This window comes from Pan troglodytes, chromosome X (assembly GCF_028858775.2).
Source record: "Pan troglodytes isolate AG18354 chromosome X, NHGRI_mPanTro3-v2.0_pri, whole genome shotgun sequence".
Lineage (NCBI taxonomy): Eukaryota > Metazoa > Chordata > Mammalia > Primates > Hominidae > Pan > Pan troglodytes.
The window spans coordinates 89,835,939-89,853,852 of NC_072421.2; the positions used below are offsets into that span (position 1 = coordinate 89,835,939).

At 36.2% G+C, this 17,914-nt stretch overlaps 1 protein-coding gene across 6 annotated transcripts in view; it reads left to right on the plus strand.

The window, feature by feature from the left end:
- PCDH11X (protocadherin 11 X-linked) overlaps window positions 1–17,914 on the plus strand; it is an 828,783-nt gene that overhangs the window by 460,575 nt on the left and 350,294 nt on the right. For 4 of the 6 annotated variants that reach the window (XM_054676896.1, XM_024353219.3, XM_016943511.4 and 1 more), the window contains one exon: window positions 13,011–13,040. The exons of the other annotated variants lie outside the window; for them this stretch is intronic. In XM_054676896.1, coding sequence (XP_054532871.1) covers window positions 13,011–13,040 — 30 coding nt within the window. The remainder of the gene's footprint in view (window positions 1–13,010; window positions 13,041–17,914) is intronic. 6 annotated transcript variants of the gene reach the window in all.

Below are 17,914 nucleotides of genomic sequence, written 5' to 3' on the forward strand. Positions count from 1 at the left end.
TTGGTTATTTGTATTGTTTTCTAGGACTGCCATAACACATTGCCACAAAGTTTGGTGGCTTAAAACAATAGAAAATTATTCTCTCATAGTTCTGCAGGCTAGAAGTCTGAAATCAGGTGTTCTCAGAGCTGTGCTCCCTCTGAAAGCTCTAGGTAAGAATTCTTCCGTATCTTTTCCAGCTTCTGGTTGCACTGGCTGTCCTTGGCTACTAATTGTACCACTCCAATCTCTGCCTCCATCTTCACATGGCCTTCTTTTCATGTGTTGTTGTATGTCTTTTTCTTATAAGGACATCAGTCATTGGATCTAGGGATTCCTAAATCCAGGATGATTTTTATCTCTAGAGTCTTAGCTAATTACATCTGCAAAGACCTTATTTCCAAATAAGGCCACACTTTGAGTTGTGAGTGGACATGAGTTTTTGGAGGGCGTTACTTCACCCTCTGTAGCTATTGTGCGTTGTTTGAGTTGATAGTATTGAGACAGGTTTAGTGAAACCTGACAACAATTTAGTGAAACCTGACAAACATAAAAATAATGAATTCAACTGGAAAAAATGAGTGGCTTTGTCTTGAACTTTTCTTAGGTGATTTGAAATAAAGTTGAAAATTTCACAGAAAATGCACTGAAAGTGGAAGTTCACCATGGAATTGCTAGAGGAGTTTGAAACAGAGAGAATAGAGTAGCATCAACTAAGAACTCAGGGAAACTATATGATAATCCCAGAAGACAATATGTTTCCCACCTAGGAAATAAACAGGAGATGGAACCAGGTATCAGGCAATTATAATAACTTCTCAATCTGTTATAAGCTAGGAAATATTACCTTGAAACTAAATCCTTAGGGATAAATCAAAAGGAATGCAGCCACATTCTAGGTTCAAGTCAGTATCAGAAAGTTAGTTATATATATAACTAGTCTTTAATTAAAATTACTATAATAGCATTTTACTTTCACTTAAGACCCATACTAATGAAATAGTAATATTATTTTATTTTTTTCTTTAATATGGACAAATAATAAGCGTACATACTTATGGGGTACATGTGATATTTTGATACATGCATGCAATGTGTAATGATCAAATTAGGGTAGTGGTGGCCTCCCAATGTGCTGGGATTACAGGCATGAGCCACTGTGCCTGGCCAGTAATTCTCCTTTTAAATACCCTTTTATTTGTCCTGGAGTTTGATATAAAGGCAAGCTTTTAATCTTTTTTTCTTATCACATATATATACATACATATATATGTATGTATATACGTATAGTTTGTCATACTATTATCTAATATGAAAACCAGATATTCACAGAATTAAACAGTATTGAAGCTATTACATTTTTAAAAAATGCTTTCCTTCTAGTAAATAAGAAAGATCATTTGTATTCTGTTGCTTATTCTCATAATCACTTTATTGGTTTTAGGTTCATTGTGCAAACATCTACAAGCTTTAATAGACACAATATACATTCTCAGTCAGATTTTCACATGCCACAAGAGTGACACGTTAAGATGATCTGTAATTTAAAGTGACGTTGGAGCCATTTGCATAGATCTTTAGCAGCAAATAAAGGTATCTTTATGCAAAATTCAAACTATTAAAAATAAAACATTGTTTCCACTGACATGCAATCTTTTCAGAAAGCAGATGTGCCTGTCACATTGCTTTCGTTACTAACATAGTAAAGAATGTTTCAGGGCAAGACTAGGGTTTTGAATAAGCCAAAACAATTATGTGAGAATAAGGTGCAATTGTACTCTAATTCAACTGTGTCTCCTGCTAAGAAGCTGGGAATTTGGCAATAGCCATAATGTTCTGCTTCTACATTGTTTTGAGAATATTTTGTCCCTGTTAAGCTTTGTTAGATGGACCCTAGGATCCATTTTGAGAATAGCATTGGTTTTTATCCCCTTTAATTTGGCTTTCATTATAGTACTTTATATAATCTGCATGTTCCAATTCCAAGATGCAGGATTCATAAAAAATCATTTCAAGTAGACTCAATCAAATACTCCTAATTTCCTTAGTCCTTGTCCAGTAACTGCAATATCATTGTCCCATGATATTGTGTCTCTTCTTCCAATTGTCTTTTTTTCGGACTTTAACAGTGATATACAGTTGTTGGGATTTTAATACATAATAATTTGATAATCTTTTAAAAATTGTCATTCGCTTTAACAGAGGGAATTTCCTTATTTAAAATATGTATTTGAAATGATGGGTAAATTCATATTAGGTAATGAGTAATTTTTCAACCCTTTGAAAGGATGAGTTTGGCACTTTTTTGACAAGTGTCACTTCATATAGTAGAATAGTTATGCTACATAATTGTATTAATATAATTAAACCAATTTTGGATACCTGCCTATAGTCTTTAAAAATATTTGGATAGGAATAGTTAGTTTTGAACTATAAAGTTAATGAGTTAAAAACAAATTACCTTGTTGGTGAGGATATAGAGAAATTGGAAAACTCATACATCATTGGAGGGAATATGAAATAGTACAGTTGCTTTGGAAAACAGTCTGGCAGTCACTCGAACAGTTAAACACAGAGTTATCATATGACGGAGCAATTCCACTCCAAGGTACATAAACAAAAGAAATGAAAAGATATGTCCATTCAGAAACTTGAGATGAATATTTTTAATTTATAGCAGCATTATTCATAATGGCTAAATGTGCAAACAACTCAAATGTCCATCAACTGATGAATGTTTAAACAAAATAATGTATGTATGTGTATATATATATATAAAAAATATATGTATAAAAAAATATATAAAATATATATATGAATAATATTTGGCCATAAAAAAGGAATGAATTACTGAAACATGCTACAATATGGATAAATCTTGAAGCTATTACGCTAAGTGAAAAAATCTAGTCACAAAAGACTACCTATTATAGGACTCCATTCATATGTGCAGAACAGGGAAATTTATAGAGATGGAAATAGTAATTGTTTAAATTTGGGGGTTGAGAAATGGGAATATAAGAGGTGATAGATCAAGGATATGGTGTTTCTTTTTGAGGTGATGAGAATGTTCCAAAAATTGACCATGGTGATTGTTACAGATATCTGTGAATATAGTAAAAAAACCTCTGAATTGACACTTTAAGTAGGTGAATTGTACGGTATGTGAATTGTATATCAATAAAGGTGTTAAAATAAATTACCATTAATAGTAGCTAACATATATATAACTCTTACAAATGGCAGTTACTGTTTGAGTTAATTAATTTATTTAATGCACTTTATGAATATTCTGAAGCAGGAACCCTTATTTCTCTATTGTACACATTATAGAACTAATGCAAAAGGGTAACACAGGTAAAGCGGTAGAGCTAGGAGTTGAACCTCGATAATACGGTTCCAGAATTTATGCTTGTAACCAAGATTCATAATTAATTATTATACACTGGCTCCAATTATGTATAATTATATAATTAAAGAATAAAGGAGTATAGCTTATTCTTTTATTAAGCCTATAAATATTTATTGCAGGTATACTTTGTGCCAGGTACTTTTATAGGGACTGAGGATATAGCAGTATTCCAAAATCCAAAATGAAAAAAAGAAAAATTCCTCCTGCTATGGAGCTTAAATTCTTAAATTTTTAAGAATATAAACTTTAGAATTGAGCAAATTTGGTTTTAAACCTCAGCTCTGTCCCTTGTAAGTAGAGCAACTAGGTAAGTTCCTTAACCTCTTTGATCCATCTTTTTCCTATTTGTAAAATGAGAATAATATTTTGCCCACATCGTAGGGTCAATGTAAGAATTAAATGAGATGTTACTTGTAAAGCATTTACTTAAATGCCTAATAATCTATAAATACAAGTTGATGATGGCAATGGCAGTGACGACTGTAGTATCAATGCTCCTGTAAATGTCACCATCATTATTATCATCATTATCATCAATAACGGTAGTTAATGCCGTGGATTTAGTGCCTCCTAAAGTTTTTTTTAATAAGATCATACAGCTACTTGTGTGTGGAACCAGGACTAAAAATTGAATCTTCTGATTTTGAATGTCATGTTATCTTTATTGTTATAAAGATGCTACACAATTTTTATGCTAGCCTCAAATTTAGCCAAAAAATAATAAGACAATAGAAATACCTAGGTGCATTCTGATAAATTTGTTCTTTTAAAGAGGTCATTTACATTTTAGAAAGAAAATAGTCAATAAGCAAATGTTGAGAATAAAATTTAGGATTATTGTTATTATTATTACATTTACCAGTGTCTTTTCTTTAAAACCACCAGCACTCTAAGTTGATAACTGAATAGAGTTCTGAAATAGAATGTCTACCAAAACAAAGTAAACTGGGTCGTGGTAGTTATATTTATTTAAAAGAAGTAAAAATTAAGTTGGCTTAAAGTTGTAATATTTTTCCTCAGTCATAGGACCTATGTATTTAATTTTCAAGTACAGATTGGAAGAAGGTATTCCACATGGAATACCTGCATTAGCAACCTGACTTCACAAGCTTCTAGTTTGTCATGTTACACACACACACACACACACACACGCATGTGTGCGCACATGCATATGAAAAGCTTTCTTCTCTAGTTTCATCCATTCATTAGACAAATATGTATTGAGGATTTTCTACGTGTTCACAGTGATAAATATTTTCATTTTGACCATGACATTTAGAAAATGTACCATAACACTTCCAGTCCTGCACAACACTGCCAACATCATTTTGATAAGTGTTTTTAGTTAAATCTTGACCTTTATTGGACATCTCAAGTTGATATTGCACCAGATTCAGTGAATAAATATTTAGGAATGATTTTTTTTTTAATTGGATGAGATTTTAGTCAACTTTTAAAAGAAATCTGTGCTCAGTAAATACATTGTTTCTGGAACATGTTCTTTTCTACTCTGTTTCTACTCAGTAGACAGAGTAGTGACTTAGGATAAACTCTAGCGTCTTTATCCTCCAGAAGGTTTCTTCCACTTTCGGTTACCTTCATTTAGAGACATGGATTCCCTGACTTCCCATTCCCGTCTAACTTCCTTTACTCTGACATTAATCTTAGTGGTCAAAAGTCCCTAATGCTTGTGTTCACAAGGATACACACTCTGTAACCAGCAGGAATACACAAGAAAGATGTACTTGAAACCAGAATGAAGATAGCAGCTGTACTTTACACAGGTAAGAAAAGAAAAAAAAAAGTTGTAAACCTGGAGACAGGATAAAGAAGGAGTATTTTGCCGAGAGACTGCACAAAAGCAATACTCTTGGGTAATAGATCTTTCCTTGACCTCACTCTTCTACATACGGATATGTAGCTTTCCCAGCACCATTTATTGAAGAGACTGTTTTTTCCCCAGTATTTGTCCTTGCCAACTTTGTCAAAAATGAGTTCAGTGTAGGTGTGCGGATTTGTTTCTGGGTTCTCCATTCTGTTTCATTGGCTTATGTGTCTGTTTTTATGCCAGTATCATGCTGTTTTGGTCACTACAGCTCAGTAGTATAAATTGAAGTCAGGTAATATAATTCCTCCACTTTTCTTTTAGCTTTGGATGGCTTTGGCTATTCTGGGTCTTTTGTGGTTCCATATAAATTTTAGAATTGTTTTTTCTCTTTCTGTGAAGAATGTCATTGATATTTTGATAGGGATTGCATTGAATCTGTAGACTGCTGTGAATAGTATAAATATTTTAACAAGATTGTTTTTTCCAATCCATGAACATGGAATATTTTTCTAATTTTTGGTGTCCTCTTCAATTTATTTTAGTAGTGTTTTATAGCTTTCATTATGGAGATCTTTCACTTCTTCAGTTAAGTTAATTTCTGGATTTTTGTTTTTATGTGTGGCTATTGTAAATGGGATTACTTTTTTAATCTCTTTCTCAGATTGTTCTCTGTTGGCATGTAGAAATGCTACTGATTTTTGTATGTTCATTTTGAATCCTGCAACTTTACTGAATTTATTTATCAGTTCAATAATTTTCTTGTGGAGTCTAGGTTTTCCATATATAAGAACATATGATCTGCAAACAAGGTTAATTACTATTTCCACTCCAATTTGGTTCCCCTTTATTTCTTTCTCTTGTCTGATTGCTCTAGGTAGGACTTCCAGTACTATGTTGAATAACAGTGGTGAAAATTGGCATCCTTGTTGTGTTCCAGATCTTAGAGAAAAGGCTTTCAGTTTTTTTCTCATTAAGTATGTGAGTCTGTCATATATGGCTTTTATTATGTTGAGGTATGTTCCTACTATACCCAGTTAAAGGGTTTTTATCATGCAATGATGTTGAATTTTATCATCTGTTTTTTCAGCATCAATTGAAATGATCATATGGTTTTTGTCTATCGTTCTGTTGATACAATGTATCACATTGATTGGTTTGTGTACATTGAACCATCCTTGCATCCCTGGAATAAATCCCACTTGGTGATAATGAATGATCTTTCTTTGCTTTTTTTCCCCAACTTTTATTTTAAGCTCAAGGGTACATGTCCAGGATATGCAGGTTTGTTACATGGGTAAATGTGTGCCATGGTGGTTTGCTGCACAGATCATCTCATTACCTAAATAGTAAGTTCAGCATCCATTAGCTATTCTTCTTGATACTCTTCCTCCTCCCACCCCCAACCCTTTGACAGACCCCCATATGTGTTGTTCCACCCTGTGTTTATGTGTTCTCATCATTCAGCTCCCACTTATAAGTGAGAACATGTGGTATTTGGTTTTCTGCTTCTGCATTACTTTGCTGAGGATAATGGCTTCCAGCTCCATCCATGTCCCTGAAAAGGACATGATCTCATTCCTTTTTTTTCCATTTCCCTCTGCTTTTTTCAAGCAAAAGGAATTTCAGCATGTGTATTAGTCCATTCTTGCAATGTTATAAAGAAATTTCTGAGACTGGGTAATTTATAAGGAAAGAGGTTAAATTGGCTCATGGTTCTGCCAATTGTACAGAAAGCATAGCAGCTTCTGCTTCTAGGGAGGCCTTAGGAAACCTACAATCATGGTGGAAGGCAAAGGGGGAGCAGCACTTCACATGGCCAGAAAAGGAGCAAGGGAAAAAGGAGCTGCTACAGACTTTTATAACAACCATATCTCCTGATAACTCACTATCATGAGAGTAGCACCAAGAGGATGGTGCTAAATCATTCATGAGAACTCCACCCCCATGATCCAGTCATCTCCCATCAGCCCCCATATCCAACATTGGGGATTACATTTAGACATGAGATTTGAGTGGGGGCACTGATCGAAACCATATCATTCTGCCCCTGGCCTCCCCCAAATCTCATGTCTTTCTCACATTTCAAAATAAAATCATGCTTCCCAACAGTCCCCCAGTGTCTTAATTCATTCCAGCATTAACTCAAAAATCCGAAGTCCAAAGTCTCATCTGAGAGTAGGCTAGTCCCTTCTCTCTATGACCCTGTAAAATAAAAAACAAGTTAGTTACTTCCAAGATACAATGGTCTTACAGACATTGGGTAAATACTCTCATTCAAAAAGGAAGAAATTGGCCAAAAGAAAGGGGCTACAGACCCCATGCAAGTCCCAAATACAGCAGAGCAGTTATTAAATTTTAAAGCTCCAAAATAATCTCCTTTGGCTCCATATCTCACATCCAGGAAATACTGGTGCAAACGGTGGGCTCCCAAAGCCTTGGGCGGATCTGCCCCTGTGGCTTTGCAGGGTTCAGCCCCTGAGGCTGCTCTCATGGACTGGTATTGAGTGCTTGTGGCTTTTCCAGGCACAGGGTACAAGCTGTTGGTGGATCTACCATTGTGGAGTGTGGAGGATCATGGCTTTCTTCTTACAGTTCCACTAAGCAGTGCCCCAGAGGGGACTGTGTATAGAGGTTCTCCATGAGGGCTACATCCCTGGAGCAGGCTTCTTCCTGGAAATCCAGGCTTTTCCATATGCCCTCTAAAATTCTAGGTAGTGGCTCTCAAGTCTCAACTTTTGCACTCAGTGTACCTGCAGGCTTACCTCCATGTGGAAACCATGAAGGTTTATGTCTTGGACTCTCTGAAGCAGCATCCTGAGCCCCATTTAGCTATGTCTGGAACAGGAGATACTGGGATTCAGGGAGCAGTCTCCTGAGGCTGTGCAGTGCAGCAGGGTCCTCAGCACAGCCCACTAAACCATTCTGTTCTCCTAGGCCTCTGGGCCTGTAATGGGAGGAGCTACCGTGAAGGTGTCTGAAATGCCCTTGAGATGATTTCCTCATTGTCTTGGCTGTCAGCACTTGGCTTCCTTTTAGTTATGCAAATTTCTTTTTTTTTTTTTTTTGAGATGGAGTCTTGCTCCGTCGCCCAGGCTGGAGTGCAGTGGCTCAATCTCGGCTCACTGCATGCTCCACCTCCCGGGCTCACGCCATTCTCCTGCCTCAGTCTCTGGAGTAGCTGGGACTACAGGCGCCCGCCACCACGCCCAGAGAATGTTTTGTATTTTTAGTGGAGACAGGGTTTCACTGTGTTAGCCAGGATGGTCTCAATCTCCTGACCTCGTGATCCACCTGCCTCAGCCTCCCAAAGTGCTGGGATTACAGGCGTGAGCCACTGCACCCGGCCTAGTTATACAAATTTCTACCACCAGCTTAAATTCCTCCCCTGAAAATGGAGATTTTTTTTTTCTCTTCTTCCACATGGCCAGGCTGCAAATTTTTCAAAATTTTATGCTCTGCTTCCTTTTAAAATGTAAGTTTCAGTTTTATGTTATTTCTTTGCTCACATGTAAGAGCATAGGCTGTTAGAAGCAGCAAGGCAACATCTTGAATGCTTTGCTGCTTAGAAATCTCTTTCCCCAAATACCCTAAATCATCACTCTCAAATTCAAAGTTCCACAGATCATTAGGGCACAGGCACAATGCTGCCAGGTTCTTTGCTAGTGCATAATAAAGGTAACCTTTGCTCGAGATCCCAATAAGCTCCTCATCTCTGAGGCCCCATCAGCTTGGCTATCTGTGTCCATATCACCATCAGTAATTTGGTCACAACAATTTAACAAGTCTCTAGGAATTTCCAAATTTTCCCTCATCTTCCTTTCTTCTGCTGAGCCCTCCACAGTCTTCCAACCTCTGCCTGTTACCAAATTCCAAAGCTGCTTCAACATTTTCAGGTATCTTTGTAACAATGCCCCATTCCTTGTACCAATTTTCTGCATGAGTCCATTCTTGCATTGCTATAAATAAATATTGGAGACCAGGTAATTTATAAAGAAAAAAGGTTTAACTGGCTCACAGGTATGAAAGCTGTATGGGAAGCTTAGTGACTACTGCTTCTCAGGAAGCCTCAGGAAACTTACAATCATGGTGGAAGGCAAAGGGGTAGCAGCACTTCACATAGTTGGAGAAGAACCAAGAGAGAGGGGAAGTTGCTACACAGTTTTATAAGAACCAGATCTCATGATAACTCACTCACTATCATGAGAACTGCACTGAGGGGATGGTGCTAAACCATTCACAAGAACGCCATTTCCATGATCCAGTCACTTCCCATCAGGCCCCACCTCCAACAATGGGGATTACAATTCATCATGAAGATTTTGGTGAGGACTCAGATCCAAACCATATCACCTTTTATCTGTCACAGCTGGTAATGCTCTGAGTCTCACTGGAAGCCAGCAAGTGTCAGCATCTCACCCAAGGCCCTTGATGTAGTACCTGGGTATCACTGCTGGTTATTCAGGGCCCAAGGGCTCTTCAGTTAGTAGGTGATAAAAGCTGCCAGGATCGGGTCCTTTCCTTCAAGGCAGCAGATACTCTTATTTCCCAAGGTGTGTCTAGAAATATTGCTGGGGAGTTAGGGCCTGGAACGGGTGCACCACAGCTGTGACAGTTGCCGTGTCTTCCTCTGTCTGAACTAGTTTCCAAGATGCAAGACAAAGTCCTCCGCATTCTTCCCTCTTCTCTCCTCAAGTGGAAGTGATCTCCTTTGGAGCCATGAGCTGTGCAGCCTGGGGTTAGGGGATCAGTGATGCCAACCCTCCTTTATCCTCCCCAGCTTGTGTCTCGGTAGCTTGTGTGCCCCTCAGCCCACTGTCTCTGGGCCTAATTCAGCACTAGGACTCACCTAAGAGTTGCAGTCCTTATGGTTTAGACTGCCTTTCAAGTTTACTTGAAGACACAGAGTGCTGTAGCCATAGGTGGCGATGTTTGCAGGAACTGAAGTTTGTACCACTAGGATTGGTGATTTCCCTCTGGCTAGGGCTGGTTTAAATGCTCCCTCTGTGGGAGGGCGTCGGCTGAGTTTTTTCTGGTTTTCCTTTCTGTTTTAACAAAACAGCACTGAGTTCGGTGCCTCACAGTTGCTGTGTTCTCCCTCCCCCAGCACCCGGAGATGCTCTCTGCATCATGCCTCCTCTGCCTGGGGTTGGGGAATGGTAGCGTCAGCAATTCAGGACTGTTTTTTTCTATCGCTCCAATGCCTCTTTCAGGGATACATAGTTAAAACTAGGTATTATGAGGGCTCACCTGATTTTTGGTTCTCATGAAGGTGTTTTTTTCTGTGTAGACAGTTGTTAAATTGTTTTCCTTGTTGGGGCAACTATCAGTGGAACTTTCTATTTCACCATCTTGCTCTGCCTCCACTCTCTCATTACTTATTTTGGACATTACATTCTGTCCCTCTTTTTCATTAGTTGCATTCAATAGCTCTGTCAATCTAGAAATTTAGATGCAGTAAGGGAAGTATTCACCTATTGGTGGTAAGTGTTAGAATTTATTCACACCAGGAGGTAAATAAGAACATATGACACAACATGACTAATGTATATTGTGCAAAAACTGAGCCAATAGACATTCAGATGCAATAACTTTTCTCCCACTCCTTACTATATATAATTTAATTTGGGCAATTATTTTGTTAATGTAATGTTGCCTGTTCAGGGCCAGTTTATAAATAAGAGTATAAAAATCCATATCTCTATTAAAACAGGAGTTGCTTTTCATCATGTTTTTTCCCCTTCCAGCATTGATTTTTTTTTTTTAATGTTTCTATAATCAAATCGGGTATCAATTTACCCAGCTACTTGCCTGCTTGCCAATAAATTTCTGTACTTTCTTTTTATTCTAATGCTTGTTTAGTAGGCATGCACTAGAAGCTACTCATTTGACAGATTGTGTTGTGTCTGTGTGGTGTGGATAAGTGTAAAGACTATCGTTTTAATATTTCCCACATTATCTATTTTAGGCTTTTCTCAATAGAAATTGTCAAACAAGGGCAAAAGTAGCACAGCATAAACAATTCTCTTAATGAAAATATACAATTTAGGGAAATAAATACATTCTGGAGTTGTTCTTTTTCAGTAAAATGATAAGGAAAGGAAATGCTCACCCCAACTTCTTCATTAGCTTAAATGTTGGTTAAGTCATTAACTTTTCAATAATTCATGAAATAATTTACCAAGATAGATGTGTTTCACATTTTTAGATTTTCACTTTGCTCACTAAAAATTTTAATGCTTTTGGATTGCTTTGTGATAAGTGGTGAAACATCTAACATTAATCTATTGTGATTGTGAAAGTAATTTCTAATGAAACTAAAAAAAGATCCTTTGTGTTTCTATAAAACAGAAAATTAATTTTTTAATGTTATATTCTTAGATATGGCTAAAGTTTTGGTGATGTTATAGTACTTGAGATTATTTCTTTTGGAAAGTTAAAAATTTTTATCTATTATTTAAGTGTATCATTCATAATAAGGAGAGATATAAATAGTGATTGTTTAAAGACAGAGAAATCCAAGGACACTTTCTTGGAAGAGATTACTCAAGGCATTATCCTCAGGCTATGCCTTCACAGAAAATTAAATTCTATCATTGAGCCATTGATGGTTGAATCTGATCGATGCAGAGAGATTATAAGAATATCTTGGGCTAACAACACTCGAAGTGGAAGGACAAGAAGCATACTTTATTTTCTTAGATAATAGGTTTGTGCCTATATCTGAATGCTTATCTCAATTTCAATTTTGTAAACTCAAGTTATGTTAAAATGATAGAAAAAAATATACTTTCTTGGTCTGGGAATAAGCCACTGGATAAAAAAAAAAATGGAGAAAGCATGCATCCTCTTACTATGTTGACTCTATTTCTCTTAGTATTTACCCTTATTTCAGATTCAAGCCTACTCTCTTGACAATTTTCCGTGATTCTTTGTATTCAAGAAGACTCTATAAGGAACTTTTGCATAACTGTAAAAAGAACAGGGAATTAAGATAAAGATTGCGGAGAACAGACTTTCGGGAGCATCATTAGCTGGAAATGTTGACATTTGATTCACTTTTAATTCAGTAATTTAATCCTCTACAAAGGAGAATGAATCCAAAAGGACAAATGGTCTATATGCTTCTGGTATCTTAAAAAGTAACTTAACCTGTCTCCTGAAAGTGGTTGAGGGAGAAAAAAAAGTCTTAAATAAAATGAAAAGAATGACTTCCGTGATGATATTAAAAAGGATTTAGTTGAACAGAGTTGATTTAAGATGCCCCTATGAACAACAGAAACTATTGATTTAAAATTCAGCAATAATATCCCAATGCTGTATAAACATTTCTTATGTTTACCCCCAAATCATTAATTTTCAATGAGCCTAGTTTTTCTCGTTTCAATTAAAAAATGTGTTTATGTTTGAAATAAAGGCCCATTCATTTAAAAATGGATAGAAAATAAGTGACATCATAACAGAATATCTAATTGGAAGGGTGCCTTTTCTTGGTTAATGCGTAAGTGAGCTAAGCATATATTTTTTATGCCAATTGAAATTTTGTATGTGGCTCTTCATATTTTTGCACAAGATTTACAATGCTGTTATATCCCTTTACTCAAACCACTGAAGAATGTAGGAGATGAAAGTAGTTTCAGCAGAAAAACAAAGCTGTGTACCATTGCACTGGGAATGTTGACATGCTTTTTTTTCAAAAAAAAAAAATGTATTTGCAGTAACCAAATTTGAGCTGATTTTTGTTTTTGTTTTATTTTCCTTTGCTTCCCTTGCCTCCATTTTATCCTAAATCAGCGGAAATCCGAAGGGAAAGTGGCAGGAAAGGTAAGACTGCAAATTTCAAAGAAAATTGATTTTGAAATGTTGTGTTTATACTGTGTGAAGCTACAGTAGTTAGTCCATGGAGTTAAAACTGTAAGTACTTAGGATAACATATGTTATGGTTCTACTTTAAAAGAGAGTCAAGCTGAGCTGTTTTCACATTTTGTATCACACAGTTCTGGAAACAATTTCGTGTCTCATTTTATTTTATTTTCCCCCAATACTTTCTTTTCCCACTATGCCAAAACAACATACTGTTGACAGCGTCACTTTGTGAATGGTCTGATAATACAGTTATTTTATGATAAATGCTAGCAATAAAAAAAGGAACAATTTTAGTGTCAATTCACATTTTAGCAGTGACAGCAGTAAGTTAGTGAATATAAATCATGATATTTGATAGGGTCACAGAGAAGAATTATATAACTAAACATGGTTAATAGGCAAAATGATGATCTCAGAGAAACTGGGTTTTGGAATGTCATCCTTCAGTGAGAAAATTTTAAGTTCTGCTCAAGTATAGGATGGTTCAAAAGTAATTGTGGTTTTTGCCATTAAAAGTTATTGTAAAAACCACAATTACATTTGCACCAACCTAATGTATATGAACAGTCCAGTCTTCTAGAAAAATTTGTGTTTCTATTGTTAAACAAATAAACTATCTCATACATATTGTTAAATAACTTCACTAGTTAAACTGTACTACCACTAAAAATAAAGTTTTCCAGTTGTTTATTAACATTTCTTTCCTAGCATTTATGCCTTAGTTTCTTATTATGTTTTGAGGTTTAAAGAAATCAATTTCCCTTAAATTTCTGACAGAAGACGTTTTGGATATTAAATTCAGTAAGCCTTAAATGCTATCCATATTAGGCACCAGAATCTTATCTTTGCTGTTGCTAAGTTAAATATATATAATCTTAAAGATGAATTATCTTATTCTAGCTTAAGAAACCACACTTTACGTTTGAAAAAGCACTTGCCGGAGAGTTGTCTAAGCTATGCCGGAAAGTAATCTGTTCACCTTGGATGTCTTTATCAAGTGTGAGAATTAATGGAAAATGGAGTTTGAATACAATGCCAAAAGGGATTTTCATTAATGTTTGAGAGATAAACTAAAATAACAGCATCAGAGAGTTGTAAATCAGTATATCTTTCGGAGTGCTTTCAATTGCCTCTCTGAATCATACTGAGTATCACTGTGGCCTTGGAGTGATGAAGTTTTGAAAGTCAGCTCCTCCCAGAAGACAAAAGTTCATAGACAAGATCTCCAGTTAAAAGGAAGGAAGCAAGGGTAGTAAAATGTCACTGGCTGCTACTATGTACGGTGTGATTATATGTGTGTGTGTGTGTATAAAACATGTATTTATATTATATTATGTGTATATTTAGAGAAAGAGAGAGAGAGAATGAAAGAGAGAGAAGGTCTACAGATTTGGGGATTTTGTGTTCTAACATTCTTAACCATTCTGGTGAATTTGGAAATGAACTTGTGGCTCAGTTAGTTCAACATTGAAATGTTGAAGAAGAGGAATGTTGGAAATATTTTTCTAGCTTAGTGAATATAAATAAGGACATGTCTTTGTTTTACAAGTTAGGCTCCTGCATATAGAACTCTGGGAAGAACCTATGTTCCAGGTCAGGAGACTCTTAAGTCATGACATTTCAACATAAAACAGTTCAACATGTAAATAATCGACATAAGGACCAATGGAAAAAGAGGTTCTTAGTGAAGGACAATTTTTTTTTTTTTTTGTCAAATAAAACAAATCTGGACAGACATAGAGAGAGACTTTGTTCAGAAGAAAGAATATTGCAATAGGGAGAAGGTTATGACGTTAAAAATCTGCAAGGATCTCAAAATTCAACAGAAAATGCTTTTCTTTATAAGGTCAAGAAGGGTAAGCAAGCAGAGATAAGCAGAATCTTTTTTGGAGGTAGGGGATGGGGTCTCGCTCTGTTGCTCAGGCTGGAGTGCAATGGCACGATGGATCACAGCTCACTGCAGCTTTGAACTCCCCGGCTCAACTATTTCTCCCACCCCAGCCTCCCGAAGTGCTGGGATTATGTGTGTGAGCCACCGCACCCGGCCGATAAGCAGAATCTTTAAAGAGGAAGCTGGACCAACAAGAGAGTGGGCCCAAAAGTATCTGTTGTCATCTGATTTTCTGAGAAGCTAATGATTGGGACACATTCCACTTTTTTTAGTGGTTGCTCAGGTTTGATGTCAAGCCAAGCTCAGGGGCCCGTGGGAAGGTGAAAAACCTGACAAAATTTGGGTTAAAACACAGTAGAGAGTTAAAAATGGGCAACTGTGAAGTTTATTATTTTTTTCACTAGCTTTTTTAAAATAAAGTAAGCATAATAAAAGAAACATACAAATCTGCTTACTCTGTTCCAAGCACTCTATGTTTGTGCATGTGTGTATACATACACATATATGTGTGTATGTATATAGGTATGCATACATATATATAGGAATGTGTATACACATATATATACACAGTTCATCTTCACAATAATCCTGTAGGCTATTTTACAGATGAGGAATGGTGATACATCGAGCTTAAGTGGCTTGCCTAAGGTTACAGAGCTCACAAGTAGAAGAGCCAGGGTGTGAACTCAGGCAATCTGTCTCCAGAAATTCTCTCTTTAAAAAGATAACAACTTGGAATTGTAAAACAAATACTTTCTTTATATTAAAATAAGTGTTTTCATTGTGTTTTAGAAGTTACATTTAATATATTTAACGTTATAAAGGTGCTAAAGATGTTTCTGGAATAGTAATTTTTAAAAAGTTACTTCTGTCAACTACAATAATGCTACAGACCCACCATTAACTCATTTTTACTAGTCTATATACATTCCATACATTGCCTAATGTAATACTGTTAATGTATACTATGGAGATTAGGTCTGTGCTCTGGTGTCCTTTGTTTTTGGTTCATTGCATTTATGTATACCTTTTGAAGGGTATTTTGGATATTAAATTCAAGAAGCTATAAACTTTAAATATATTAAGTGTCAGAATATTCATTAACTTGGGATTTATTGCAAATGTTTCTATAAAAAGTTAAATTCATTTCTTGAACTCCTGAACTTCACCTTTTTAGTCTTTTTATGAATTATAAAATATGGCTTTTATGTTCAGTTTAATTCAGAGTATGGGAAAGTATAAGGTTCTTGCATTTGTAAAAAAGTAAGGCAACACATTATCTTAGCTAAGAATGAAGTATCTAGATGAATTCTTTATCTTTTAGAGTCTAAAACATCAAAGAAGAAGATAATTTCTCAATGATTTCTCTAGATTTAAGTGTAAATGACTTCAAGGTACTCACCAAATAGGACCTATATTTAGATTTCAAATCAGAGGTTTAAGTTACAAAGATAGACACTTTTTCTACCCCCTCTTAAAAAATTATGTTATATTTCGTAGATAAGCTAGTGGCATTCAGAGCATAAAAGAAGCAAATGCCACATGTCATAGTTCATTCATTCTTTAACCAGTTGTTATCCATGTGGTTAATTACTAATTAGGAGGAAAAACAAATTTCAACACATGGCCACTTGTAATTGAATAGTGTAAGCAGTACTTATTTTCTTTTTTTTTTTATTTTGAGACGAAGTCTTGCTCTTGACCCCAGGCTGGAGTGCAATGGCATGATTTCGGCTCACTGCAACCTCTACCTCCCAGGTTCAAATGATTCTCCTGCCTCAGCCACCCGATTAGCTGGGATTACAGGCGCCTGCCACCACGCCTGGCTAATTTTTGTATTTTTAATAGAGACGAGGTTTCACCATGTTGGCCAGGCTGGTCTCGAACTCCTGACCTCCAGTGATCTGCCCACCTTGCCCTCCCAAAGTGCTGGGATTACAGGTGTGAGCCACTGCACCCGGCCTACTTATTTTCAACTAAAAAGGGAATTACAGTTTTTTGAATCTGGTTAATATTTTTTAAAATTTCCTCGTATGAATACAAACTGCTCTTTTATTCAATCTACCAGCTTTCCCTTATTTAGCATTAACCTGAACATTTCCATGTAGACATTTTTTTTCAAGATCCCTTCCCACTTTGGCTTAGCCTGAGACTAAATTGCCCTTAGGGTTTGCACAAATGGCCAGGCTTGTTAAAGAGAATGTTCACTAAAGTGCTAAACTGAATATGGCAGAAACAGAACTGACTGAGATTCTCCGAGGAGTATATTTCCGATTTCTTTATATCTGCCTGAGGTAAATTAAAAAGCAGATTCTTTTAGACTCACATAATGGATAATAGAAAGAGTAGCTATAGTAGCAAAGCAAGTAAAAGCCATTCTCTGTCATTGGCCAGACTACTGACATTTGTGCAATCATTTGCTCCAAGGCTATATGAAGATGAGGGGAGCAATGAAAATGTTTGATCCAACATATATTAAAATACCCATTTTGCTGGTGTCTCCAAGGTATTTCTTCATTTGCTGTTTTGTACAACAATGCAGACGTGTTTGGAGGTTCCTGCTTCAGAAATTCTCCTAAAAGCATAATTTAGAATGTTGAATGCAGAATGGCACTATCTTAGCTCATTTTCTGTTGCTATCACAGAATACCACAGACTGTGTAATTTATAAAATAAGAAATGTATTTCTTACAGTGCTGGAGGCTGGAAAGTCCAATATCAAGGTACCAGCATCTGCTGAGGACCTTCTTGTTGCATCATAACATGGTGGAAGGCATCACATGGTGTGAAGGCAAGAGTGTGTGTTATCAGCTTAGGTGTCTCTTGTACTTATAAAGCTACTAATCCCATCATGGGGTCCCTACCCTAATGACTTTATCTAATTCTAATGGCCCCCCAAAGGCCCCACCTTCCATCAATGTGTGAATTTGGGGATTACATT